Raw genomic sequence first — 26,129 nt, 5'->3', positions numbered from 1 at the left:
GGGCGCGATCCAAGATGGAAGCCTAGGCATGTGGCGCCCCGTGCACTAGCCCGTTATCGGCTAACTACATAAAGAGTGAGTGGCTGTGCTGCTGAATAATCAACGTCTTTCCTGTGCTTCGGCGTGGCTCGCCTGAGCTTCCCCCTGCAGTCCTCTTGTCTGGAATGCGGGAATTTGATATCTGTGACCCTTGATCAGATGCTGGCAGTCCTTTTCTGACCTGCATACAGAGTGCTGCGCCTCAGCTTTGTAAACAATCTCCTTCCTCGTATGTTGGAATATGCATAGTTTAGGTAATTACCAAACAATGCACATGATCGATAAGAGCAGCATCTATATGCAGCCATGCTTAGTTCATTCAATGCCCATCTGCGGTTGAGAGCCAGAGAGTGCGTGCAATAAGGATATGCTTGCTACTATGGTTGATCAAATCTGACCTTTTACTCTGCTCTGGACAAGCAAGCAGTGATTCCTAATACCCATTGTAATATTTTGCTGGGTTGTGTTGGTCGAGTCATCGTCGTGGGTTGTAGATAGCGGCTTCAGCCCCTCACAGTCTCGAGGCATCACGCAACACATGTAACTACATCTTCAACAGCCTTGGTAAAAAAAAATCAATATCTCTAGGAAGTAGTCAAACAACCTAGACCTACTTACTATCTGATCCCAGGAGAATTTCTGCGCCGACTCCAGATATCTGGTTAGTAGATGTGTGTGGTAAGTCCACAGGCGAGCATGGCCTGTTGGGCTGATTGGTGTGACGACGCCGCCATGGGACTTGACTGTATCCAGCAAAACCTTGGCTTTAACTCTCCCCCAGGAGATGACCTAAACCACCCCGACAGCAGGCAAGTTAGTTTCACCTCTGCTCTTAACTTAATCCTCCAGCCCGCACATCAACATCCTGGGGCTTCACCCTCTGGACTTTGTTCCCTTCCGCCCGGGTTTCGTCGTCTGGTTCCACGTCCCTCACCCACCCTGTTGTTGACACATCTGATCTCAGCTCCCATCATACATAAGGGTCAGTGTCACAGCCGCTAAGAAAGAGTGCTTCTTTGTGCGGCACTTTTCAAGCAGGCAGGCTCTGTGGAGGGTTATCGGTACTGAGAGAATCCAATTGCGGTCTTGTTCTATCGCGGCCACCTTCTCCTACCCCTCCTGATAATGAGCATTTGCAAGGCTCAGTCCGCTTAAGACCCGATCCGAACCTGGGCATGTACACCAGCACCGCATCTCTCCCTTCCACGACCCGTTGCCTCCTGCGGCCCTCTCGCTTCCTTTTGTAACCTGATTTGCATGATAGCTCTCGAAGCGGTCGGACTTTCTCATCGGTTGACCCCAAGGACGACTTGATTCGCGCTACCATCACACCCAAGGTCAATATCAGACATTATCGGCAGCAGGAAACACTTCGGATACATCATGGATCCGCAGTGGCCTGCTTACTCCGATTCGGCGGGAAGCAGGGCTAATCAATTCGGAAATGGCCATCCGTCGCAAATGTCCCAGAAGTATACAGTTCCTGGGCCTGGAGCCCAAAGTCAGATGCAACAACCGCAGGCTCCGTTGGGTTACACCTATGAAACGTACCAAAGCCCGACCGCTACGAATCCTCCCCCTCTGCCTTCGAATGCCAAATCGGTTTCCATGACCTCGTCGCCCACTGCGACCCCGCTTACGCGGGAGTATATCGACCCGGATACGCCGATGGAAGATGCGGATCCGTATAATAGGTCAAAATATCCCACCAGGTCTAGCCAGCAGAACCGACCCTCTTCTCAATATCTTTCGAGTGAGGAGTCCTCGGTTGCCAGGAAATACTCCCCAATGAACATCACTTCGCCGGCAGTCCCCTATAACGCCAGTCCAAACACTTCGCAAGGTTCATACTCCTTCCAAGCAGGTAATTCGAGCTCGCGACCATCCCCCACAAGGACGAACGCTTTCTCTGCGTCGTCTCAAAATTTCCAGTCTCCATCATGTTCGTCTTGACTCCCCTTGCCCGTCTTATAAGAGGATGGATAGTGTACTGATGACCTGGCATTTATTAGCTGGTGCTCCATCGAGACCTCAAGCTCCACGATTACCCCCGATGCAAACCACGGATATCAGTCCGGAACAGTACTACCCGCAATCGGCCACCCTCCAACTCCACACGGCATTCGGACAGAACTCAAAAACGCAACCCGCCCGACCGTCGCACTTGAACCAATCGAGCTCCGCCTTGGAAACGTCGGCTAGAAGGGGCCCTGTGCCTAGATTTCAAAAGATCAAGTCCACGCAAGAGCTGAAGCCGAAAGTAAATGCGCAGCCTGCCTTTCGTCGTGCAAATCCCGAGGGGGGGTTCATCAGCGTACGTACCCTTACGTTTATTCATTTACTTTGCGTTCTAATATTTTGGTAGCCTCTCCAAGCTCTCACAACGCATTTACCCGCCACGTACCGAATATGTAACCCAACGTTTAAATACGAATCGTCCAGGAATCCCCGACGAGTGCTAACAAAGCCCAGCAAGGGAACCAAGAATGATGGCTATGACAATGATGACAGTGACTATATCCTCTATGTCAATGACATTCTTGGCAGTGAGGAGGCAAATCATAAGTGAGTGTTCTCTGGGCAATACAATATGTAGCTGTCGTTAATATAGTATTTCTAGGAACCGGTACCTTATTCTTGATGTGCTTGGACAAGGCACGTTTGGTCAGGTGGTGAAGTGCCAGAACTTGAAGACCCAAGAAGTTGTTGCTGTCAAGGTTGTGAAAAATCGGACAGCATATTTTAATCAGAGCATGATGGAAGTCTCAGTTCTTGACCTGGTAAGATTTTTTAATCAGATGCTTTTTAAACAAATGCTCATGTGGAACAGATCAATAGTAAGCTGGACAAGAACGATGATCACCATCTTTTGCGCCTAAAAGATACCTTCATACATCGACAACATCTATGCCTGGTTTTTGAGCTTCTAAGTGTGAATCTCTATGAACTCATCAAACAAAATCAATTCCGTGGACTTAGCACAACATTAGTTAGGGTTTTTGCGCAGCAACTTCTAAATGGGTTAGCATTACTCAACAAAGCTCGGCTCATTCACTGTGACCTCAAACCGGAAAATATTCTTTTGAAAAAGTGAGTTTAATTTTTATCTGAAGGTGACATTGACCTATTAATGTGCTAACACCATTTCCCAAATGCAGCCTCGAAAGTCCAATCATCAAGATCATAGATTTTGGTTCTGCTTGTGATGAAAGGCAGACAGTCTATACTTATATTCAATCCCGATTTTATCGTTCACCTGAAGTTCTTTTAGGCCTTCCGTAAGTGATTGCCTTAGGATGCCTCAGAGAAACTACGCTAATATATCCATAGATATTCATCTGCTATTGACATGTGGTCATTAGGTTGTATTGTTGTTGAGCTTTTCCTTGGTTTGCCATTATTTCCGGGATCCTCCGAGTACAACCAGGTTTCTAGAATAGTAGAAATGCTGGGCATGCCGCCAACATGGATGATCGAGATGGGAAAGCAAGCCGGCGAATTCTTTGAAAAAACCCAAGATGAATTTGGGAGACGAAGTTATAGGCTTAAAAGCCTTGAACAGTACTCGCGTGAGCACAACACCAAGGAGCAGCCGAGCAAGAGATATTTCCAGTCGAACAACTTGAGTGAAATCATTCGTAACTATGCCATGCCAAGGAAGAATATGAAGCAAGCAGAAATTGATAGAGGTAATATTCTTTGGATAATTGTAGGCATCTGGATCTCTGGCTTACTTTCTATCGTCTAGAGTTGAACAATCGCGTTGCATTTACTGATTTTGTTCGTGGACTATTGACAATCAATCCCCTAGAAAGGTGGTCGCCGCAGCAAGCAAAGTTGCACCCTTTCATTACTCAGCAAAAATTTACACAGCCATTTGTGCCGCCTATGAACTTGAAATCCTCTGTTATCAACAAATCTGTTGCGCCCGGTGTTCAGCAGCAGCAACAAGCTGAGGCCGCTAGCAAACAACGTGCGGCACAAGAGGCACAAGTACACGCACAGGCCCAATCTGCAGCTCAGTCTGCATATGCAATGCAAATGAATCCATATAACCCGGCTTCTCACAGCCAACCTCCGACAGTGTATAATAACATGTACGCTGGTCATCAACAAGGTGCTCCACCCCCTTATCCGGCGCAGCAATCAGGATATGGACACCAGATGGGAATGATGCAAAGTCCTTCTCATATTCCGCAACAACCATATGGAGCCTCCCAGAGCCTTTATGCCCAAGCAACAACGAGAGCTGGACGACAAAGAGCTTCCACTATGGATCAGCAACAGAGTGGTATCCCTCCTGCGATTCAGAGGGTTGCCAGTCATTTAGATCCAAATGCTCCGATTCGCTTGCAACCCAGCCCAGCTTATTATCCTCCACCGGCGGATGGATATTCTGAAGGAAATGCATCTGGGACGCGTCGGAGAGGCAGCCGTGTCGGTGGAAACCATGGTCGGGGTCGAGATTTTATTCGCACCCTCGAAGACGGTGCACTTGGTGATGGATTTATGGCCCAAAATCAATGGCGATGATATGGATATAACCCCCCATTGTCCAACTTACACATGCGGTGTTGGGGGTAAACGCATATTTTCACGACTGGCTAGACTCCCGAGGGAGTCGATAGGGGTGGGCATCTGTATTTCTGCCCTACTTTTTTGTTCTATATATATGCGTACTCAGTCCATCCAGGTGTCCCCGTGGGATCGAGTTCCAAAAATGACGGCTCGGTCAGTATAGTGATGAATTGCTATATCGAACGTGGCCGAACGACGAACAAGTTGAAATGATTCCTGGTGGTCGCGTCAAAAAAGAGGAATTTTTGGATAACCCATGAAAACAGAATGATGGGATTTGGATTCGGATTTTGATGTGATGACTCCTTGGATTCCTGTTACTAAAGAATGAATGATGACCTTGATTCTTCAAAGAGATGCAAATATTTTAATCATTTTATGGATATCTTCCCCCTATCCCCCTTCGTTTCTGTTTCTCTGTTTTATCCTCTCAAGCATAGCGTTGGCGTGGTTTTTGTGCTTAGGAAGGACATATATGAGCTTTCACATACATTGCTTCTTGACCGTCTATTTTTTAATACTATCATTTCAGATCTCTTCTGCACTGGGCTTATGACGGTTCTCCACTGGTGAATTCGACAACCTATGTGAACTTAGCCCGTGACTTGCCTGTATATGTATGGTGCGAGGGGCTATGTCCCTGGAATATCATCAAGTGATTCAAAAAAAAAAAAAAAAAAAAAAAAAAAAAAAAAGAAAAATCAACATACGTTCGCTTTGCAAGCAGTCCTCGATATGAGCTGGACAAAGATGCGTCTCGCAGCATGATGTGGTCTGGGAGATAAGCTTTTATACCTTTCCTATTTAGGTTAGAGACACTCGCTTAGATTTTCTCAGGGTGAACCATGATTCAACTTTCGCCTTCCAGCCGGATCATCGTGAATTTCTGAGGCGAGATTTTTCAAAGAGCCTCATCTACCCCTTGTTGGCCGTTCCATTTTTTTCGTCACGAAAGCCACGAGCACAGGATCCCGAGAAATCTTTATCCACCATGTCTTCTCGATTCTTCCACGGTGGAAGCGACAGCGAGAGTAGCTCCTCTGACGAGGAGGAGCTCTACTCCGATCGCGATGAGGAGGAAGTCTCTGACGAGGAGGAGGAGACTACTAGCGAAGAAGAGTCTTCTGAGGAAGAGTCCGATGATGAGGCCGGATTAACCGGAGCGAAGCAATACCTCAGAGGTGCGGCCGATCTTGATGAGAGTGATGAGGAAGAAGACCGGGTCACGATCGTCAAGAGCGCGAAGGATAAGCGGTTAGAGGAGTTGGAGGGAACGATGAAGTTGATTGAGAATGCGGAGAAGATCAATGATTGGGCTGTGATCTCAACAGGTGCGGTGCTCGATTGTCTGCAGGGTGATTCGATGTGGACGATGTTTCGATGCTAACTGCATTTTTTGTTGTAGAATTCGATAAGTTGAACCGACAAGTTGCAAAGATCATCCAAGCAGGCCCGACGCCTAAGATATACATCAAGGCCATCGCTGACTTGGAGGACTTTGTGAATGAGACCGTTGTTAAGCAGAAGACAACTACGAAAAAGATGAACGCAAGCAATGCCAAAGGATTCAATACCGTTAAGCAACGTATCAAGAAGAACAATAAAGACTACACCGCAGAGATTGAAAAGTACCGCGAGAACAAGGATGAATACCTTGAGGAGGAGGAAGAGCAAGAGACCGTGATTGTAGAGAAGAAGGCTCGGACCATTCGAATTGAGGATACACTAGCTCAGAGTGATGAAGGCTTCTCAACTGTCGGTCGTGGAGGTCGCACACTTCAATATACTCCAGAGAGTATTTTGAAACATCTGAGGGTGATCGTGGAGTCTCGAGGAAAGAAAAATACGGATCGAATTGAACAAATCAAGGTAATGGAGAAGCTGCTCGAGGTCGCCTCATCACCATACCACACCATCAGAATTCTCTTAACCTTAATTTCGACCCGCTTCGATCTAGCAACGTCCTCGCTCTCCAATTACATGTCCACCGAACAGTGGAAGCTCGCCGAGAATGAAATCTCGACGTTGATTTCCACGCTAGAGGAGCATCCTCAGTTCGTCGTCACCGAAGGTGCGGAAGAGTGGGAGGACGATGAGAAGCTTCCCCAGGTCGCTCCTGGTGAAGTGCTTAAGGTACCTGGGAGCGTCGTTTCGTTCGTCGAAAGATTAGACGATGAGCTTATTCGATCCTTGCAACACATCGACCCCCATACAGCGGAATACATCGAGAGACTCGGCGATGAGCAACTCCTATACAACAACATTGTCCGAGTTCTCCTTTACGTCGAGGGTCTTAACCAGGTTGAAAAGTCCGAGCCTCGTCAGGACAGTGTGAACAGAGTCCTGATGAGACGGCTGGAGCATCTGTACTTCAAGCCGTCACAAGTCGTGACAATCTTGGAGGACAACACATGGAAAGACCTTCCAGAGAAACTCAGCTCATCCATAACTCCCCGTGACATGAAATCTGATGTTTCACTCTTGGTGCAAACAATTTGCAACTACCTGTTCCAGTATAGCGACGGTATTATCAGAGCTCGTGCCATGCTTTGCCAAATTTACTTCCTTGCCCTCCACGACAAATATCACCGTGCTCGTGATCTGATGTTGATGTCTCATCTTACTGAAAATATCTCCAACTTTGATGTCAGCACTCAAATTTTGTTCAACCGAACGCTTGTTCAAATTGGGCTGTGCGCATTCCGCGCGGGACTAATTTACGAGGCTCAAAACACACTTTCCGAAGTTTGCGGAAGTGGCAGACAAAAGGAGTTGTTGGCACAGGGTATCATCTTGCAGCGGTATTCTTCAGTCTCGCCTGAACAAGAGAAGCTCGAGCGTCAACGCCAGCTTCCCTTCCACATGCACATCAACTTAGAACTTCTTGAGTGCATCTACTTGACCAGTAGCATGTTCTTGGAAGTTCCATTAATGGCCCAAACTTCATCATCCCCTGAAATGAAGCGACGTATTATCTCCAAGACTTTCCGAAGGATGTTGGATTACAACGAGCGCCAAGTTTTCACTGGTCCGCCAGAGAATACTCGCGACGGTGTCATTATGAGTGCCAAGTTCCTCGCAGCAGGTGACTGGAAGAAGGCATCCGAGACCCTCAACTCTATCAAGATCTGGGACTTGATGGCACAGCCAGACAAGATCAAGGCCATGCTTGCTCAACAGATTCAGGAAGAAGGCCTCCGAACGTACCTCTTTACCTACGCACCTTTCTACGACACGCTCTCCATCACCACCCTTTCCAACATGTTTGATCTCACCGAAAAGAAGATCTCCGCTATTATCAGCCGGATGATCTCACATGAAGAACTTGCGGCAGCTCTAGACCAGGTCAATAACGCTATTGTTTTCCGCAAGGGTGTCGAACTCTCGAGATTGCAGAGCCAGATCGTTACTCTAGCAGATAAGTCGATGTCACTGCTTGAAGCTAATGAGAAGACCCTTGAGCAGAGAACGCAAGGCATGGCAAATGCCTTCCAGCGTGATCAGGGACCAGGTGGTCGGTTAGGCAGAGGTCAGGGCCGTGGTGGACAGAGAACTGCTGGCGGCAGACCGCCCATTGGCGGACAACAGCGCAGACCAGGTGGGCAACAATTCAGTGGTGGGGCTTTGGGAGGAGCTATCAAGGCATAAAATGTTTTGGTTCTAATACAAATATGAAGTTATGCTGGTCTGTGATGATTCAATTTACCAAGCTGTTTCCTCTTTTCTCTCTTTTTGATGTAGGGTCACTATTACCTTTTAACTGGGGTTAAAGTCCTGTTTTTTTTCTGTCTTTTTCTTGGCATGTGCTACAAATAAACGGGTCATGTTCTTTTCTTTTCTATCAGGTCATGTGGATGGACGATAAATTGCTTCATAAGACTTGCTTTTGCAATCATGGTTGCTTTCCTAAAAAGCTCTGTGTCAACCGGTATTAAAAGGGAATGTGATGACCTTCATGCCAATAATGGTTGATTTAAAATTATGATTTAACAACAAATCAGGGCTGGTCCGGAAAGATATCCTCATGTTCAACTGATCTCAATCATTATCCTCTGTGGTACTATTCTATGTCACCATTGCCAGTCCAACCGGCCGCATAAAACTATGCTTGGACTACAAGCATAACCACTAGAACGACCAACGTGGAATGTGTACTCCGAGTGATCTTGGAGCCTATTGACTCCGTTGAAAGGCACAGCGGCCATGTCCATATATGGCAGCCACTCATGGAGCAATCTCGGCTCATGGTTCGCCTCGTCACCCGAATCAAGCCATCCTCTTCTTCTTGTACAATATGCCTCTCAAATTCGACCGCATTCCTTTTTAAAAGCAATTTGCTTTTAAGCCCGCGCTTTCATTGCCCAAACGGCCATTGAGTTCACACAAAATCTATCCCGGTGTCGGGAACCGTGGGCTATGTGTTTCATCTTGCTTGAAGCTCACGAAGTACGCGATGGTTCAGGTTGTCATCGTCTGAGTGCGATGGCCTTCCGAGGCCCATAACCTTTCATGGATTATCATCGAGCAAATTTTGTGGTGACCAATATTCATTTTCCTCGCATTGAGCATCGACCCATACCAGACCTTCAGCGAGCAGATCGTCAATGACAGTCTGCGCGCGTGCTTTCTCCCAGTTGAGATTGAGTTCTAGCATAGAAACTGTTACGAAGCCGAGAAGTTGAATAACTTCGAGCACGGTGGCTTGATCCGTATTAAGCTCCTTAGGAACAGAGCGGATGAACTGCTTGCTTCCCACTTTGATAATTGAGAAGCCGGAACCAAGAGGTTCGAGGGATTTCACCGCACGTAGGATATCATCTCTGACGCAGTAGAGCCTTAGAGTCCAATCTAGATCCACTAGAATCAATGGAAGCTAGGAACTTACTCCGAAACCTCTAGGCCACCACCGATAGCTTTCCCTCGAGCAACTCGAGTTCGACATTCTTCAACACTAATCAATCCACCGTTCTCCGCTCTGGTCTCCCTACATAATTCCACTACTCTGCCAGCAACTTCAAAGTAGAAATCGTTCACATCTCCTCCCAAGATCTGGGTCCAGAAACTGCCCCCGCCTTCAGTCAAGCCAGAGACAAGCCCCCTTTTGCCCTTACCCTTCACGTTGCTTGCAGCAAGCGGGTCAACTCCGATGGCATGGCACATGCGCGCAAATTCAGCGCGGAAAGTTGGGTTTGATTTGATAGTCTCGCCATGCTCGAGCGCAAAGGTGTGGAGTAGGGACTGGAAGACGGAGAGTTGGGTTTGGAGGGAGGTCAGGTGGGTGGAGCGGAGGTTGGCGCCATGGTTGGCGTAGGACTGAGAGGTCTGGGAGCGATTTACGAATGCTCCGAGACCGACGCCTCGGCGAGTAGCCATTTTCTATGGAGTGAAACTGCGATAGTGAAGCGTCCAAAATAACCACCGCACCCTGCAAGCGTTGCGGAGCCAACCCGCAAGGTGGCCCAGACTTCGGTGACATAATAGCCCTAAGTTCCAGAAGCGGAAAGGCTGTAACGTGACCTGAGTCTTGGCGCTTGTCGTCGATTTGCGCCCACACAAACCCTTTTTCAGCAGCTCGAACTTTGAGCGCTCCGTCAAATTCTCAAGCTCCGACCCGTCAACCAGCCAACAAGTCGACAATACCGCCAGTTCTTCGACATGGCAGCCTCAACGTATGGGTTCCCTTGTTCTTCACCGTCTTGCTGATCTCTCCGGCTGTGTAGTCTCAGTTATAGTCCGTCCTTCTCGCTGGAGATGCTGCTCGACCTTCTGGCAAAGGTTGAAGCAATGCACCAGCTCGATTGATCCAGACGCATGTTCTTCCTTCGACTCCAAGCCTACGGTCATAATTGAACGCTAGTGGAGAATAAAGGGGAATTGGTGTTTGGGCTTTGAGGCTGAAGGCGCAAGCCTTCTCCTTGAAAATCATTGTTGCTTCTAATTGCCTTGCTGATTTTCCTGGCAACTTAGCTAGGAGAAGTATCACAAGGCGAAGATAGGCCAACATAGTCTTCCCGAGCGATCCTAGTTTGGGGCATTGTCAGCTGAGGCACTTGATTCATGAGTTCTCTCCGCGAAGCCCAACCGTTGTTGTTTATGGCTTCAGCGTGAAGAGTTCGACTCTTGTAATCAGCTTCACTGATGAAATTCATTCCGTCGAGTTCCTACAAAGCCTTCAGTTTGAGAATGTGGCACTATTAGCTGCAGTTCTTACACTCGGCGAGAATTTCTTTTCTTGATCAGTTCGTCATGGACAGACTATACTGACTCCGAAGCAGTTCCGTCCCAACTAAGGACCAGGTCCTCGTTCCTGAGACTCTTCTCAAGAAGCGCAAGAGCCAGGAACAGGCCAGAGCCACTCGCCTTGCTGAGCTCGAGAAGAGAAAGAAGGTGAGTTTCGCACTTTTTCTTTTCGCGATTGGATCTGCTCCTGCGTATACATTGTGTGTTCGTGGTACATTCGATGATGACACCTACCAACCTTGCGACTAGACCTCTGGTCAATGCTGTCGCTTCGTTAACCATCTTTCGGGGCTGACATTGTGATACTAAACATCCTGAGCTTTTATGTCGTCAAATGCCAAAGATTTATGCTGATTGAAGCGATAATATAGGCCAACAAGGAGAAGCGCCGTGTCATCTTTAAGCGCGCTGAGTCCTACGTCAAGGAGTACCGCGATGCTGAGCGGGAAAAGGTCCGCCTTGCTCGTCTGAGCAAGCAGCAGGGATCTTTCTATGTTCCTGAGGAGCCCAAGCTTGTCTTTGTTGTCCGTATTAAGGGGTAAGTTTCCAATTATGGACCTTAAGCATGAGTAGTGCGTACTAACGTCTCATCAGTATCAACAAGATTGCTCCCAAGCCACGAAAGATCCTCCAGCTCCTCCGTCTCCTCCAGATCAATAATGGTGTTTTCGTCCGCCTCACAAAGGCTACCGCTGAGATGCTTACCATTGTCAACCCCTACATCGCTTACGGTTATCCTAACCTCAAGGCTGTCCGCGAGCTCATCTACAAGCGTGGATATGGCAAGGTCAACAAGCAGCGTGTTGCCCTTACCGACAACCAGATCATCGAGGACAACCTCGGCAAGTATGGCATTGTCTGTATGGAAGATTTGATCCACGAGATCTACACCGTCGGACCCAATTTCAAGCAAGCCAGCAACTTCTTGTGGCCATTCAAGCTCTCCAACCCAACTGGTGGCTTCCGCACTCGCAAGTTCAAGCACTTCATCGAAGGCGGTGATACTGGTAACCGAGAGGATAACATTAACGCCCTCATTAAGCAAATGAACTAAAATGTATTAATGTTGATGGGTTGTTCGGTCATGAATATTCATTTGCTTGTCGGCTAGCCAGGTTACCTATAAAATAAAAGATATCTATGCCAACCTTGTCCATCCTATCCGAATCTGCGTAGCTTCTAGGAAACCTCGGACTACAGGCTTAGGCCTGACTTATCGAGGACTAAGATATAGAGTCTCTCGTATTCACACTATTAAATGCCCAAGAATCGCATTGCCTCGCTCCGTCAATGGGAGGGAATGGGCTTCAGCTTTCGATCCGCCTCCGGAGGTAACGTTCTATCGACCGAGCTTTGTGTTCGCTTCGAAGCGGCCCGTCTCTGGTGCTAATAAGGTTGGGTTCGGGAAACGCGTTCGTCGCTCTTAGCGCGTGTGAACTGGAACGCGTATCGCGTCCGCATAATTTCCGACGCGACAACACACCAAATTCCCGCAGCTTGCCCTTATCAATCATACCGAATATAACTACTCCGTAGTTACACCTCCTTTTACGTGTTTATAATGTCATTTTCCAAGTACCAGTGATAGCATAATTTGATTCATTATTTGCAATGGCATCCGCTCGTGCTAAGCTGGCTGAACTCCGCGCTCTCCGCGCGTCGGGAAAGAAACGTCTCGCAACCTACGAAGTAGAAGAAGAAGGCGATATCTACGAAGAAGTTGACGAAGAAGGATACAAAAATGTTGTCAGACAACGTCTCGACCGCGATGACTTTGTCGTTGATGACAATGGCGAGGGATACGCAGACGATGGACGTGAAGAATGGGACGATAGGCGACGGGTAGACAGCGGGACTGATAGCGATGGACCTCCCCTAAGAGGCAAGGCGGCTAAACGAAAGCGAGAGGAAGATAAGCAACGCAGGGAAAAAATCAACAATGGAATCAATAAGTATTTTAGCGGTGCATATGGGACTTCAAATGCTTCCAAACCAAAGGTTGGTCGATGTCGTCTGTCTTAGAGAGAATGAATTGGCTGATAGAAATGCAGCGAAATGCCACTGCAGAAGACGAAGCGTTTATGGCAGATTTACTCGGAGAAGTCGACGTGAATGTGGTCCCATCTCGCGTGCCGGTCAAGAAACCTGTGAAATCCGAAACTCGACGTAAAGTCCGAATTATATCCCCTCCTTTATCTCAGGAGCGAACACCCAAGAAGGTCCAAGCAAAAAAAGAACCTACTCCTCACAATGCCGATGTTGAGATGAAGTCCGATATTGATTTTGACGATGACGTCGGGCTGCTTCCGGTCGGCGATGATGAGGATGTTCCAATGAGCGATCCGCCGCCATCATCCCCAGTCGCAAAAGCAGTAGAACGTAAAAATGCATCCTTGGTGAAAAAGGAAGAAGAAAGCGCCGACGACATAGATGACGAAGACCTAGTAACCATTGAAGCGACCGGTCACCACGAAAACAATGCTACTAGGGTGAATATGGCCAGCAAAAGACCTGCACCCAAGCTGAAAGTGAAAGAATCTTTTTATCCTTCCCCTGCTACGTCTCCTCCAGCAAGGGCCAATTCCGATGCAATAGACGCTTCGTCATGGACAGATATCACCAGAAAGCTCAATGTTCTTAGCAGCCCAGCCTCGGATATGCATGCATTTGGAAAGCTTCGAGCCCAAGATGCTGTAGAGACAGATGGTAGCTTGCGTTTCTTCTGGCTTGATTACACCGAAGTCAACGGTTCTCTCTGTCTCTTTGGAAAGGTCAAGGACAAGAGAAGCAGCCGTTTCGTCAGTGCTTTCGTGAAAATTGACAATATCCTCCGCAAGCTCTACTTCTTACCCCGGGAATACCGCCTACATCATGGCCAAAACACAGATGACGAAATCGACATGGAGGACGTCTCTAATGAGGTTGACGAGCTTATGACCAAGTTAAGAGTCAACGTGCACAAGATCAAGCCGTGTACGCGGAAGTATGCGTTTGAACTCCCGAATATTCCCAAAAAAGCACAATATCTCAAGTTGATGTATCCATATGATAAGCCAGTGTTACCGACAGACGTTAAAGGCGAGACCTTCTCCCATGTTTTTGGTACAAACACTGCTCTTTTTGAGCAATTTGTGCTCTGGAAGAACATCATGGGCCCATGTTGGCTTAAGATCGAGGATGCAGACTTTACGGCTGTAAGCGGTGCATCTTGGTGTAAATTGGAATGCCAGGTTTCGCAACCAGCTCTCATCTCCTCAGTTTCAGACGCTGAGAATTTGGATACCCCTACCTTGACGCTGATGAGTTTAGCGTTACGCACTCAGCTCAACGTCAAGGAGAACAAGCAAGAAATCCTGGCTGTGAGCGCGCGAGTGTATGAAAATGTCTCATTGACAGACCCTACCCCTCCTGCAAAGCTTCCTTGCAAAACATTTACAGTTATGAGGCCACTGGGTCCTACATATCCAATCGGTTTTGAATCAGAAACTAGGAAACACCGCGGTACCTTTATGCTGGAGAAGAGCGAACAGTTCCTTCTCAGCAAATTCTTAGCCTTATTTGAGAAGATGGACCCTGATGTGGTGATGGGGCACCAGCTTCAGGAAGTAGATTTAACTGTTCTTATAAACAGACTGAAAGAAAAGAGGACGCCGGGTTGGCACCGTATTGGTCGCATGAAACGAAGCGAATGGCCGAAAAACTTCAAAGGCACCGGGTTCTTTGCAGAGAGGCATTTGGTAGCTGGTCGGCTGATTTGCGATATCGGAAATGACATGGGAAAGGTGAATTCTCTTATTATTTTTTTACGAGTCAATCACTGATAATCTATCTTAGTCTCTCATGATGAAATGTCAATCGTGGAGTCTTACGGAAATGTGCCAACTTTATCTAGGAGATGGCAACACAAGACGGGATATTGACAATGAGGCAGCCCTCAAAACCTGGGCCACCTCCAAAGAAGGCTTGATGAATTATATCAGCCACGCCGAAGCTGATACATATTTCATTGCTGCGCTTGTCCTAAAACTCCAGATGCTTTCCCTGACTAAAGTTCTTACCAATCTTGCCGGCAATTCATGGGCTAGAACGCTTATGGGTACAAGAGCTGAACGAAACGAATATATTTTACTGCATGAATTCTATCGAAACAAATACATTTGCCCCGACAAATACTTTGGAAGATCGCAGCCCAAGATGGAAGAGTATGAAGGTGAAGATGATGGAGGCGACAAGAAAAAGAAAGATAAATATAAAGGTGGTCTTGTCTTTGAACCAGAGAAGGGATTGTATGACAAGTACGTTCTTGTTATGGACTTTAACAGTCTGTACCCGAGCATTATCCAGGAATACAATATTTGCTTTACCACCGTGAATCGCGAGCTAGTGGTAAGTAAATCATTTTGCTGCTTAATCGCACCGTACTGACAGATTTTAGTCTGAGAATGAGAACGAAGAAAAAGTTCCTGAGGTCCCAGCTGATCAAGAGCAGGGTATCCTGCCACGGCTGATTTCCACACTTGTCAGCCGCAGAAGAGAAGTGAAGAAACTAATGAAAAACAAGCGCGCGACTCCCGAAGAGCTGGCTCTATGGGATACGAAGCAGTTGGCCCTGAAGCTCACAGCTAACTCAATGTACGGTTGCTTGGGGTACACGCAGTCAAGATTCTACGCTCGACCCCTCGCCATGCTGACGACGTTCAAGGGTCGTGAAATTCTGCAGAATACGAAAGAATTGGCCGAGAAGAATCAACTTCGTGTTATCTACGGTGATACTGATTCGGTTATGATCAACACCAACGTTGACAACATGGAGGAGGCGCTCAAAGTGGGCAACGAGTTTAAGCGATTAGTGAATGATAGCTACAAGTTGCTCGAAATTGATGTTGACAATGTCTTCCGCCGACTACTGTTGCATGCAAAGAAGAAGTATGCTGCGATTAACATGACGGAGGTGGATGGTAAATATGTTGATCACCTTGAAGTGAAGGGTCTAGATATGAAGAGAAGAGAGTACTGCACTCTGTCCAAAGAAGTCTCTTCGAAACTTCTAACTGAGATCCTTTCGGGAGATGATACCGAAGTGGTTTTGGGTAAAGTCTATGACTACCTACGAGAACTCACCCAGAAGATGAAGGAGTTCACAATCCCTGTGCAGAAATACGTGATTTTCACGGTAGGCTCCCTCGAAGTGCACCCGGCATATCTGATGTCACTGATTTATTCTTTAGAAACTGTCAAAGCGACCGGATGAATATCCGAACAAAGAGACTATGCCTCCTGTCCAAGTTGCCCTAAGAGAGCTGGCGAGAGGGAAAACCGTCCGTCCAAACGATGTCATCTCCTATATTGTAACCTCAGGCGACTCCGAAACCTCTTCGCTCCAACCAGCCAAGCGGTCATACACACCACAAGATGTGATGAAACCGGATTCTGGCTTAAAACCAGATATCGAATACTATCTCCTCAAGCAAATCTTCCCGCCAATTGAACGACTTTGCGCTCCTATTCCTGGTACAGATGCTGTTCAGCTAGCGGAATGCCTAGGCTTGGACGTCAGAAAATACCAAATTAATACCTCAAGCTCTCATGGTCAACGGAGTCTCGAACTATGTCCTCTTGAATCACAAATCCCCGATTCGCTCCGCTTCGAGAAAGCCGCTCGATTCACCCTCCGCTGTCGCGCTTGTCATGAGCGGACGGTCTTTGAAGGTCTTAATATTTCAACCGACATATGTACTCCAAAAGGCCTTGTATGTCCTAATTCAAACTGCAGAAAGCCATTTTCAGTTATCTCTATTGTGGCACAGCTTGAGAGCCAGATTCGGGCACAAACGACAAGGTACTATGAAGGCTGGATTGTGTGTGATGATTCTGCATGTGGGAACAGGACAAGACAAATGAGCGTATATGGTCATCGATGTCTAGGCCCCCGAGGACGAGCGGAAGGGTGTTTAGGTCGCATGTCCTATGAATACACCGACAAGCAGCTGTATAACCAGCTATTATATTTTGCCACACTATGGGATGTTGATAAAGCCAAAGCCACTGCTGAGAAAGAAGCCTCTGGCGAAAAGAAGGAGAAGGTACTAGCACTTGTGGAGTGGAATCGTACCCGATTCGGGACAATGAAAGGCGTTGTTGATGAGTATTTGAAGAAATGCGGACGACAATGGGTTGAGATGGATGTTCTCTTTGGGTTTGCCCTGAAATGATTTAGTGTATTAGGGAATTCTATGCATATACTCTGTATCCTCAACCGTAATGGCTTCTAATAAGTTATCCCATTATATTGAATACATATCAGCTTGACATTGCGTGATTATGTGAGTCCTCTGCCTCCCTTTGATTCATTGGCATAGTTAACCTATGGAACTGAGCCAGGGAAACAGTTACAAGGCTTATTATCTGCATAAATAGACAAACACAATTCATCCTATCTGTCGGAACACTTCCAGTGATTAAACAGGCATTCCAACAAACTTCTTTAACACATCAATGGTTGTCCAGAAGGCTCTGTGGTAAGGTATTCCCTACACAAATAACCTCCATGTCAATTAATCGACAGACACCGACAGAATATTGCTTCACTCGGTTGAAGATGGATGGAACTCAAGGTCAGTCACCCATACTTATAAAACAAGCCTTTTGGGTCTCCCAAACGAGCTGCTCCTCGATATAGGTAAACTGTTGGACCGAGCCAAAGATATTGCAGCACTAATACGACGCTGTCGGCGCTTTCATACCTTGTTAAATTTCTTCCTATATCATCATAACATACAACATGAGATATTCTCTGCCTTACAGTAGGCAGTGGAAAACTGAGCCTGCATTCTCCATTGACGAAGAAGACGGCTTAGAGTTATCGAATTGCGACGTTGCTCCATACCGCAATTGAACTAAGGAGTCACCACCCAGGCCTTGAACTCCAGGTGTTATAGAAGAGCACAAGAGAGAATCGAAACAACGGTATAAACTCATCCAGCTTCTGATCGACTACGGTATCGGCCTGGAGGCTATTCGGGCTCATCAACGGACTTCATTGAAGGAAGATCTTTGGCGTGGCGACGAGCGTCCCATTTAGCTGTTGGCAAGGGTGGCGCTAAAGTCTCTACTAACGATCCGCGTATACTGCATCATGCAACTCGTCGCTGCAACGCAGAATCCGTTGAGTTGTTGGTCAATAAAGGAGCCATGGTCGATAGGGTCGGACTTCATGGACGGACGGCATTGTTCCTAGCAGGTACAAATGGAAATGGCAGTGTCCTCCGTACTCTCACTAGACATGGAGCCGATATCAATGTGATGGACAGGGAAGGATGGACGCCCCTTTATGCCGTCGTACACAATTCCGAGGAGGAAGGGAGATATCGTGTTGAAAAGAAACGGGGATATCACGTCCTTGCAATGAGCTGAGCGCTCATCAAGAGCAGCGCTAAAGTCAATGCCCAAACGCAACTTAGGGAAACTCCATTGCATTTCGCAATATTACAGCACTACGAGCGGGTGTTAAAGTGCTTGTTAGATGCGGGCGCTGATCCTCACTTTAGGAAATGCGATGGACGAACGTATTTGCGTACCTTCCAGCCGAAACCGAATGAAAAAAAAAAATTAGAAGACTGCTCGCGAAGAAGCACCCCAGGTTTTGGCTTAGGGATTCCGCGGAAAGAACAGCGCTACATATAGCAGCGCAGGTATGAAGCCGTACACGAGAGATAGGTTATGCATGTGGAAAAGTGTATTTCGATATTGACGCTGAAAACGCCGAAAATTGAATCAGCGCACCAAGATTTGACATATTGGCTGCTTGAGAAAGGTGCAGACGTCGATGTGCGGGACCAAAAATCGTACAGTTTTCAATCCATACTGCAATTACAAACGAGGATGACCGTATGACCGGAGTTCTGGTCCGAGCGACTCCAATTTCCAGAGCAACAGATATGAATGGAGACAACGCTTTGCATTTTGCCATTAAGCAAGAGTCGGATATTATGGTTGAAGAGCGTCTTCGGCTCGAGTTCAACCACGAATTCAGAAATCTCGATAGAGACACCGCATTGCATGTTGCAGCATCCCGAGGCTATGCCTGGGCTGTCCACCAGCCTCTTCGATGGGGCGAAAATTGCAACACAGAGGGCAAGGGGTTTAGGACACCGCTACATCTTGCAATGTTAGTCAGACCAGTTGGCGAAAGATAGTGAATATGCTTCTTGACTGCGGAGCGCGGATCGATGCCGAAGATGGGAAGAGAGAAACCGTAGAAGAGATTGCAATGGTAAGTGAAGACCAAAATTTAAAAGTTGTTCAGCACAGCGATGGGTGAGGACTCACTCAACAATAATGAGTCTCCTTAGAATGAATGGCAAATTGAAACTGACCAAAGGTGGCGATACATGGGATATTCGTGACGCTTCAGAGTGAGCAAAAAGAGCGGAAAGTGGCCATGTCCCATGTCTCTTGTCTGGGTATTTGGGAATGGTCCGTGCAATTCTCTGGCTTTATCAAAGCCTGCTGGTAGAATACATAAATAGCGAGTGCCATCTTATTCCTTAAATAGACGCTAAAATATGTCGCTATTCGATGAGGAATTGAGTTCACTATCATGTTGCAATAGAGAGCAATTGTCCTCGAACTAGAAAAATCGGCAAGTCCATATTTTAAGCTGTGGGGCAAGTCCGCGCTCTTTACTAGAGAACCCTACTTAACTCGAGCTGCATTCTGTAGATCCAGGATATCTAACCTGGTGTGCAGAACACATACCTAGCAAATCTGTCACAGGAGTGGGATTTAACCATGGCTAAAATGGGACGGGTTCTTGTAATTGCGGGTTCTGACAGTTCTGGCGGAGCGTGCGTTTCCCCCAAATTCCCCGCGCACAGTTTCGGTTTAAGACCTCCGGCAACACGGGCCTTCAATTAACAGTTTTCCGGCAGCGGTCTCGAGGCGGACCAAAGAGTGCTTGCTGCACATGGCTGCTATGCCCTAACGGCCACGACAGCCTTAACAGCTCAGAACACTCTGGGCGTTCAAGATATCCATGTTGTTCCCGCAGAATTCGTCCGCAAGCAGATCAACGCTGGGCTGGAAGATGTCGGAGCAGATGTTGTCAAGATCGGTGAGTGTGGGACTCTTCTCTAAGTAGCAGCTTAAGCCTCTTCAATGACCCCCAGTATTGCTAATGAGTATTAAAAGGAATGCTGGCGTCCGCTGAGACAATAGCAATAGTCTCCGAGACCTTGCGCGGGCACAAAGTGCCGTCAATCGTTTTGGACCCTGTAACTTGTGGCCCATATTACCCATTTACCAATGGATCTTTCTAACCTGCTTTTCTATAAAGGTTATGATATCTACTAGCGGCTCCCAGCTTCTTCCATCTGATGCGGTGGGAGCAATCCGCACAAGTCTGCTGCCAATCACGACAGTTTTAACCCCTAACATACCTGAAGGAGTACTTCTTCTTCGCGACTCGGGGGTCAATGTACAAGATCCTCAAAGTCTCGAGGATGCTGTCCAATTAGCCAAGCAACTGCATGGATTAGGACCAAGGTACATCCTACTCAAAGGCGGCCATTTGCCCCTGACTGCTGCACGACAGCGATCAAGTGGTGCGGAGGACGCATCCATAGTCGTCGATATCTTGTACGACGGGAGCTCCGTGACATTGGTTGAGGCCAAATTTTCCCGGTCTAAAAATACTCACGGCACCGGATGCTCCCTAGCTTCTGCAATTGCCGCCAATGTCGCGAACGGGATGGAGACCGTGCGCGCTGTCAAAGAAGCATGCCGGTTTGTGGAAGCAGGTATCAAAACGAGCGTTGACTTGGGCAAAGGCCATGGGCCTATCAACCACTTCCACTCTGTTTATACACTACCCTTTGCACCGTACGTATAGATACTACGGAGCCTGTCTAAATGCCTTATCTGAGCTAACCCTTATCAGCGGTCATTTCCTGGATTATATTTTAGAGCGACCCGATGTCCAGCCGGTATGGCAAGCCTTTACAAAACATGAGTTCGTGGCCCGGCTGGCGGATGCAACGCTGCCGGTTGAAAAATTTAAGCATTACTTGATACAAGATTATCTTTACCTCGTGAGTGACTTGTGTGACACTCTCTTTAGAAGTATAGTGAGTTAATTATGGAATGAAGGTCCATTTTGCCCGAAGCAATGCATTAGCTGCCTACAAGAACAGGACGATTGACGGAATTTCGGCAGTAAGTATTTTGTCATTGACTTCTATATCAGTTCGGATAAATAACCACGCTATTGGTATAGTCTGCCAAGATCGTACTTCATATCGAACGCGAAATGGCCTTGCATCTCGACTACTGTGCATCATTCGGGTTGTCTAAGGAAGACATTGAATGTCGTAAAGAAAGTCAAGGTAATTTTGTCAAGATGTACAAAAGCTCAAAGATTCCGAAGCTAAATTCTTTCTCTGCAAAAGCGTGCACCGCATATAGCAGGTACATTCTTGACGTAGGTCAATCCGAAGATTGGCTTGGGCTGCAAGTCGCCCTTTCGCCGTGCCTAATTGGATATGGCGCCATAGCAAAACGCTTGCACCGCGACGAGAAGAGCGTTCGCACCGAAAATAAGTATTGGAAATGGATCGAGAATTATGTTGCAGAAGACTACTCCGAGGCTGTAAAGCTAGGTTCAGGTGAGTGGTACCTTGTAGCTGCCTTAAACCTCGGCGAACCTCTAACCGCCTGCTAGAACTTCTCGAGACCCACATGAGAAGTGTTTCTCGAGTACGAATGGAAGAGTTAGTGCAAATATTCATTAGGGCCACAGAGCTGGAGATAGGCTTCTGGGAGATGGGACTGCAGGGGGAGTGAACGAGCGTCCTATATATATATACACTTTTCCGCTCTTGGCACGGCGCAGCGGAATCAGAATCAAAGATAGATACTATTAATCATCTTAACTGAGCTAATGTTTTGGTGATTCCTGTAGTGTAGTGGGAATTCCGGTATCATCTTAGGATAAATTATGGTTTGCTCTTGCAGAACATGCCACACAGCTTAATCATCTTCGGTTGGGGTTGTTTAACTATATCAACTCCTGTCCTTATCCTTCAACATATCCACATGGTTAGCATCAGTATACTGGAAGTTGGGCACAGACTCCGCATACATATACCACTGTATATGCGTTCTCAACAGCATCTATAATCTGATTTTCAAGATATTTTGTCACAATGAACTCAAGGGTTGAGTTGTCCAAAAGATTCCTAAGAATGAGAGAGAGAAAAGGCCCTCAGCCTCAGTATACCAGAGCAGACATTATTCAACCAACCCTCACTCACTATCTCCTGCAGAACCAACGTGCAGTACCAAGTGTACTGGTAGAGGAGTTCAAAAAAATAGGCTTTAACTACGGGGCGAATCTTAACTTGCTGGTGATAGTACCAGGGTTCACATCTCAGAGAGAAAGACAGAGTAGTCCTTAGAAAAGTGTAACATCACATCAAGTTCCGGGTCTGCTGCAACTGCCTTTTGCAATTCAATTAATGTATGGATATTGGATCATATTGCTTTGGGCTTTTTTGACCTTGAACTGGGCAGCTTCTTGTGCCCTTTTCTCATCATCATCATCATCATTCTTGGGGGAAACATTGAAGGTCTCACGCTTCACTTGTTGATGAGCCGCTCGTTCAATCCTATAAATGGGGAAGAAAACATTGCTTTGAAGGCAGGCAAACAGTGGGCGAGTAGATCTCGCGGGATAGTGAAGCTCTTTTCATCAGGGCTGACAAGAACAGTACATCACTCACTTTGCAATGCTCTGGATTTCTATCAGCTCAATTCATGTTTCATAATCCCTGGTTGCCTACTTGATGTATAGAATAGCACAAATATCCAACTGTGATAAGTACTCTCTGTCATCCATTCCCAGTATTGGAAGTGAATAAACCGCTCGCTCGCAGTACCTTCACTCATTGAGGTGGCTGACTCCGTGTGTTTCCCATTTTTTTCCCTTTTGTCGATTGCATGTCCTGAGCTGCTGGGGGCCTTGATTCATTCAAAGATTATTTGGACGGACATTAATCCAAAAAGAGGGCACGTTCTCCTAGCAGTCTGGTATGCCGGTGTAAAAACCACGTGATTTACAGAGTTGCGGGCGTGCCAATGTTAGAACGTGCTACGCGCCCTCGATCGATGTTCCATCAACATGAACACCAAACGCCGATAATCCTCCTGCGCCCATTACAACTGGGTGCACCTTTACTAGTCCCGATACCGAGTCTCTCAAAACCCCAGTGTGGTAGCCAGGCTGACAACATGACTGCACTGGAGGAGAAGTGGGAAGAGTGGGGATCCGAAGGCATGTTTCGCGGAATGCATGAAGAAGTTGTTCTCTTGAGCCATCAAGGCGATGTCAAGGTCCTAAACTGCGACAACGAGGTCATCCTCAAGGTTGGAAGCAGAGTTCGTCCTTCTGAGGAAATTGCTATGCGCCTTGTGAAAGAGCAAACTGATATCCCTGTTCCGGAGATCTTCCTTGCCGCCTACGTTGGTGAAGAAGGTCGACTGGCGATGAGCGTCATTCCTGGCGCTCCACTGACGGAAGCTTGGGATAGTCTGGATGATACAACAAAGAACCGCATATGTGTGGAAACTTGGTCAATGATTGAAAAACTTCGTCAGATCAGAAAGCCTGCCACACTGCAACACCACTTCCTCTGTCTTGCTGATGGTTCACCCTGTATCAATGACCCCATGGTGGCTGGAATTTGCTGCGCAGACCCTCCACATCCTCCACTCCTTAATGATGATGCTGTTCGCGCCCGCATCTATAAATGTTACTACGCAGCAAATGGTCGAAAGTATGAAAAGGAGCTACCAAGCATGCTTCCTCGCTCTGATACCTCTGTTTTCTCACATGTAGACATTGGACCGCACAACATCATGTTTGATCCAGAGTCGCTCCAGATAACTGGGATCATTGACTGGGAGATGGCAGGGTGGTACCCAGATTATTGGGAGTATTCCAGCATCATGAGGCCTGCTAGATGGAAAGATTGGCAGAAATGGATGGACCTGACAGCCCCGAAGAAATACGACCTGAGTGGTATTATGGCAGCAAGGCGTGTTTTGTTTTAGCGTACTCTATTAGGTTGGAATTGAAAGCCCTACTTCTTCTTGAAAACCGACCTTTGAGTCCACGACGACATTACGCGTTCCTCTTTGGAGAGCGAGCAATAGGTAGCGTGGCGTCAAAGAGAACGGCTGCAGGTGAGAGGGGACGACTCCAGGAGCGGAAAACCCGAGAACGCAGGCGCCGAGGACAACAACAGCTTGAAAGGGAACCAGAGCCAATGCACCTGGACAGCCCAAGCGTGGAGTTGATGGACGAGGCTGTGCAGCAGGCAATGATGGAGGATGACCAGAACAGGACAGCCTTGCATATGAGCCAGCACCAGGCAACCGGGGAAAAATTCCTACCCTAGGTTCAAGGCTCCAAAACGAGCAGCTGACTGACCCACGGGAAAGTCTTCCACCTAGCATGCTTGATGAGGGGCCTAGAAACAGGCGTTCCATGCACGAACCGCTGGAAGCAGAAGCTAGTGTGCTGGACCTGCTGGAGCAGATTATTTATGAGTTAGAGACAACAGCACCTATGGAAGCTGGAGCAAGACCATTGGAAGGCGATCAGAAAAGTTTCTTCCAGGAAGAACTCGAACAAGGGCAGTCACACTTTGACCGGTTTGACTGGGTTCATCAAGAACAGAATGCTCAACTTGAGTCAGAACGAGAGCAACCTGAACAGGAGGCTCAACCCCGAACCAGGACCATCACTATTACAGGTTTGTCCGGCGTCTCCCAGCCCCACGATGATGCCGGGAGAGGATATAGGTAATCCTCGGCAAGAAGAACTCCGCCAAAAGGCCCGAGGCCTACCAGGACAGGGATATACTCCTAGTGACCTACTTGAAAACCGGCCGTTGGAAATCAGCACACTCGACAATGTCCCGCGACCGGATCAACTAGAGCAGGCATTCCGTGAGCAACTGCACAGGGCCCGTGAAGAACAGGAGGCCCTAGAGCTAGAACTAGAGCAAGAGCGGCTTGAACAGGAGCTCAATGTCTCACAGTGTGAGATTTTGTCTCAGCTAGAATCATCACCGCAGCAGCATCACGTGGAGTCTTCCTCCGAGCCCAAGACAGGCCTAAAGCATGGAAGTTCCGTGCAAGAAGAAGCGGACCAACTGACCCCTGACCCACAAGGACAAGAAGAATCCATGAGCGGCCGGACTGGAAAGCCGTCATTGGAAATCAATACACACGTCCAACCAGAGCAAGAGATCAAGCAAGTGAGAGATATTCATTCACATGCAAAACGTCCAGTGACTCAGTTCGACTTCCAAAACTTAGAAGCTGGATCTGAGGGAGATTTCGGTAATCGGGATGGCAACAGCTCCAACATACTGCCTGCTGGTCAGCGCACTGGACAGTTCACTACTAAAAGAATTGAATTTTCCTTCTGGTGCTTCGAGCGCGAGCAGTGGAAAAAGACAGACAGCCTAACAGTAGATCCTCTGCGGCCCTCACTGGTTGAGCGAATAGCTAGAAAGTACATGTGGAAGAACTTCTCTTTATATGATCAACATATGAATAGTCTTAGTCCTGCCCAGTGCTTCCGAGCTGCAACAGAGGATGGAAACAACGCAGTTTTCGTGATCTCAGCAGAAAAAGAAAGGAAACCGGCAGCAGAAGGGAGATTTAGTAGGAAAAATCTCCTGGATTCAGTGCCTATAAGATTGGACATAAAGTCCGAGTCTGAACATGAACAGACTGCTAAGCAGCTGTAAGAAGAAGGGAGAGCAGAAGCTGGCTCTAGCTCACAAGCTAGCAGCTTCTCTACAGCTAACAAACCCTTCAACAGTATCACTGATCTTCAACGCCCGGCTACCACATAGCATAGAATGTATGCTAGAGAACAAGCATCCGCCTAGTGTTACAAACTAGCTACGAAATAACCGCTGGATCGCCAGAAGCTTCACAGAACACAGCAGAAGGTGACAGGGTACATGTGAGATCTATATAATGCAGGTCAATTGCTTGGATCCTGAAGAGAGGCAAGCAACCAGTCTTCTATTCTTTGAATACACTGAATATGGTTCTGTCAGGGAAATGTTTTCTCTGGTTGGAACAGCTCAACCGTGGATCCACTGTTGCCCTAACCCCATTTCGGTATGGTGGAAGGCGGAATACAGGTCACATGATAATTATCTTAGTAAGCAAGTGGCGACCGTACCTTACTATAT

At 47.4% G+C, this 26,129-nt stretch overlaps 10 protein-coding genes across 10 annotated transcripts; 8 read left to right on the top strand and 2 right to left on the bottom strand.

The window, feature by feature from the left end:
- Positions 1-99: 99 nt before the first annotated feature.
- Positions 100-1,172, bottom strand: CIMG_13289 (uncharacterized protein; the record flags this gene model as incomplete). The annotated part of the gene is made up of 5 exons (XM_001240720.2): positions 100-220; positions 438-472; positions 658-828; positions 896-978; positions 1,154-1,172. 5 exons carry the CDS (start codon positions 1,170-1,172, stop codon positions 100-102), a joined length of 429 nt encoding a protein of 142 aa, XP_001240721.2.
- Positions 851-5,214, top strand: CIMG_07885 (CMGC/DYRK/YAK protein kinase). The gene is made up of 8 exons (XM_001240721.2): positions 851-1,981; positions 2,052-2,353; positions 2,405-2,604; positions 2,660-2,819; positions 2,870-3,129; positions 3,198-3,317; positions 3,370-3,728; positions 3,788-5,214. Exons 1-8 carry the CDS (start codon positions 1,423-1,425, stop codon positions 4,570-4,572), a joined length of 2,745 nt encoding a protein of 914 aa, XP_001240722.2. The 5' UTR covers positions 851-1,422; the 3' UTR covers positions 4,573-5,214.
- Positions 5,215-5,481: 267 nt separating this feature from the next.
- On the top strand, positions 5,482-8,634 carry CIMG_07886 (eukaryotic translation initiation factor 3 subunit C). The gene is made up of 2 exons (XM_001240722.2): positions 5,482-5,948; positions 6,023-8,634. The coding sequence occupies exons 1-2, from the start codon at positions 5,609-5,611 to the stop codon at positions 8,263-8,265; spliced, it is 2,583 nt and encodes an 860-aa protein (XP_001240723.1). The 5' UTR covers positions 5,482-5,608; the 3' UTR covers positions 8,266-8,634.
- Positions 8,635-8,636: 2 nt separating this feature from the next.
- Positions 8,637-9,993, bottom strand: CIMG_07887 (ELL complex subunit Eap30). The gene is made up of 2 exons (XM_001240723.2): positions 9,503-9,993; positions 8,637-9,437 (listed from the first exon to the last, which is right to left on the bottom strand). The coding sequence occupies exons 1-2, from the start codon at positions 9,988-9,990 to the stop codon at positions 9,125-9,127; spliced, it is 801 nt and encodes a 266-aa protein (XP_001240724.1). The 5' UTR covers positions 9,991-9,993; the 3' UTR covers positions 8,637-9,124.
- A 216-nt stretch (positions 9,994-10,209) lies between these two features.
- CIMG_07888 (60S ribosomal protein L7) lies at positions 10,210-12,011 on the top strand. The gene is made up of 4 exons (XM_001240724.2): positions 10,210-10,286; positions 10,893-11,004; positions 11,229-11,395; positions 11,452-12,011. Exons 1-4 carry the CDS (start codon positions 10,273-10,275, stop codon positions 11,909-11,911), a joined length of 753 nt encoding a protein of 250 aa, XP_001240725.1. The 5' UTR covers positions 10,210-10,272; the 3' UTR covers positions 11,912-12,011.
- A 362-nt stretch (positions 12,012-12,373) lies between these two features.
- CIMG_07889 (DNA polymerase (pol2)) lies at positions 12,374-17,176 on the top strand. Its single transcript, XM_001240725.2, has 5 exons — positions 12,374-12,855; positions 12,909-14,639; positions 14,692-15,243; positions 15,293-16,030; positions 16,086-17,176. The coding sequence occupies exons 1-5, from the start codon at positions 12,469-12,471 to the stop codon at positions 17,067-17,069; spliced, it is 4,392 nt and encodes a 1,463-aa protein (XP_001240726.1). The 5' UTR covers positions 12,374-12,468; the 3' UTR covers positions 17,070-17,176.
- An 872-nt stretch (positions 17,177-18,048) lies between these two features.
- Positions 18,049-18,270, top strand: CIMG_07890 (uncharacterized protein; the record flags this gene model as incomplete). Its single annotated transcript, XM_001240726.2, has 1 exon — positions 18,049-18,270. One exon carries the CDS (start codon positions 18,049-18,051, stop codon positions 18,268-18,270), a length of 222 nt encoding a protein of 73 aa, XP_001240727.2.
- A 524-nt stretch (positions 18,271-18,794) lies between these two features.
- On the top strand, positions 18,795-19,262 carry CIMG_07891 (uncharacterized protein; the record flags this gene model as incomplete). Its single annotated transcript, XM_001240727.2, has 2 exons — positions 18,795-19,024; positions 19,238-19,262. 2 exons carry the CDS (start codon positions 18,795-18,797, stop codon positions 19,260-19,262), a joined length of 255 nt encoding a protein of 84 aa, XP_001240728.2.
- A 371-nt stretch (positions 19,263-19,633) lies between these two features.
- Positions 19,634-21,696, top strand: CIMG_07892 (phosphomethylpyrimidine kinase; the record flags this gene model as incomplete). The annotated part of the gene is made up of 9 exons (XM_001240728.2): positions 19,634-19,703; positions 19,788-19,969; positions 20,047-20,129; positions 20,192-20,736; positions 20,795-20,945; positions 21,004-21,069; positions 21,131-21,239; positions 21,303-21,518; positions 21,575-21,696. Exons 1-9 carry the CDS (start codon positions 19,648-19,650, stop codon positions 21,694-21,696), a joined length of 1,530 nt encoding a protein of 509 aa, XP_001240729.2. The 5' UTR covers positions 19,634-19,647.
- Positions 21,697-23,094: 1,398 nt separating this feature from the next.
- Positions 23,095-25,673, top strand: CIMG_07893 (uncharacterized protein; the record flags this gene model as incomplete). The annotated part of the gene is made up of 4 exons (XM_001240729.2): positions 23,095-23,932; positions 23,992-24,096; positions 24,312-24,668; positions 24,718-25,673. The coding sequence occupies exons 1-4, from the start codon at positions 23,143-23,145 to the stop codon at positions 25,671-25,673; spliced, it is 2,208 nt and encodes a 735-aa protein (XP_001240730.2). The 5' UTR covers positions 23,095-23,142.
- Positions 25,674-26,129: the final 456 nt, after the last annotated feature.

Source organism: Coccidioides immitis, assembly GCF_000149335.2.
Source record: "Coccidioides immitis RS genomic scaffold supercont3.3, whole genome shotgun sequence".
In the NCBI taxonomy this organism is placed as follows: domain Eukaryota; kingdom Fungi; phylum Ascomycota; class Eurotiomycetes; order Onygenales; family Onygenaceae; genus Coccidioides; species Coccidioides immitis.
Note: the sequence above shows the minus strand (reverse complement) of the source record. Positions and strands in the feature narration are given on the sequence as shown.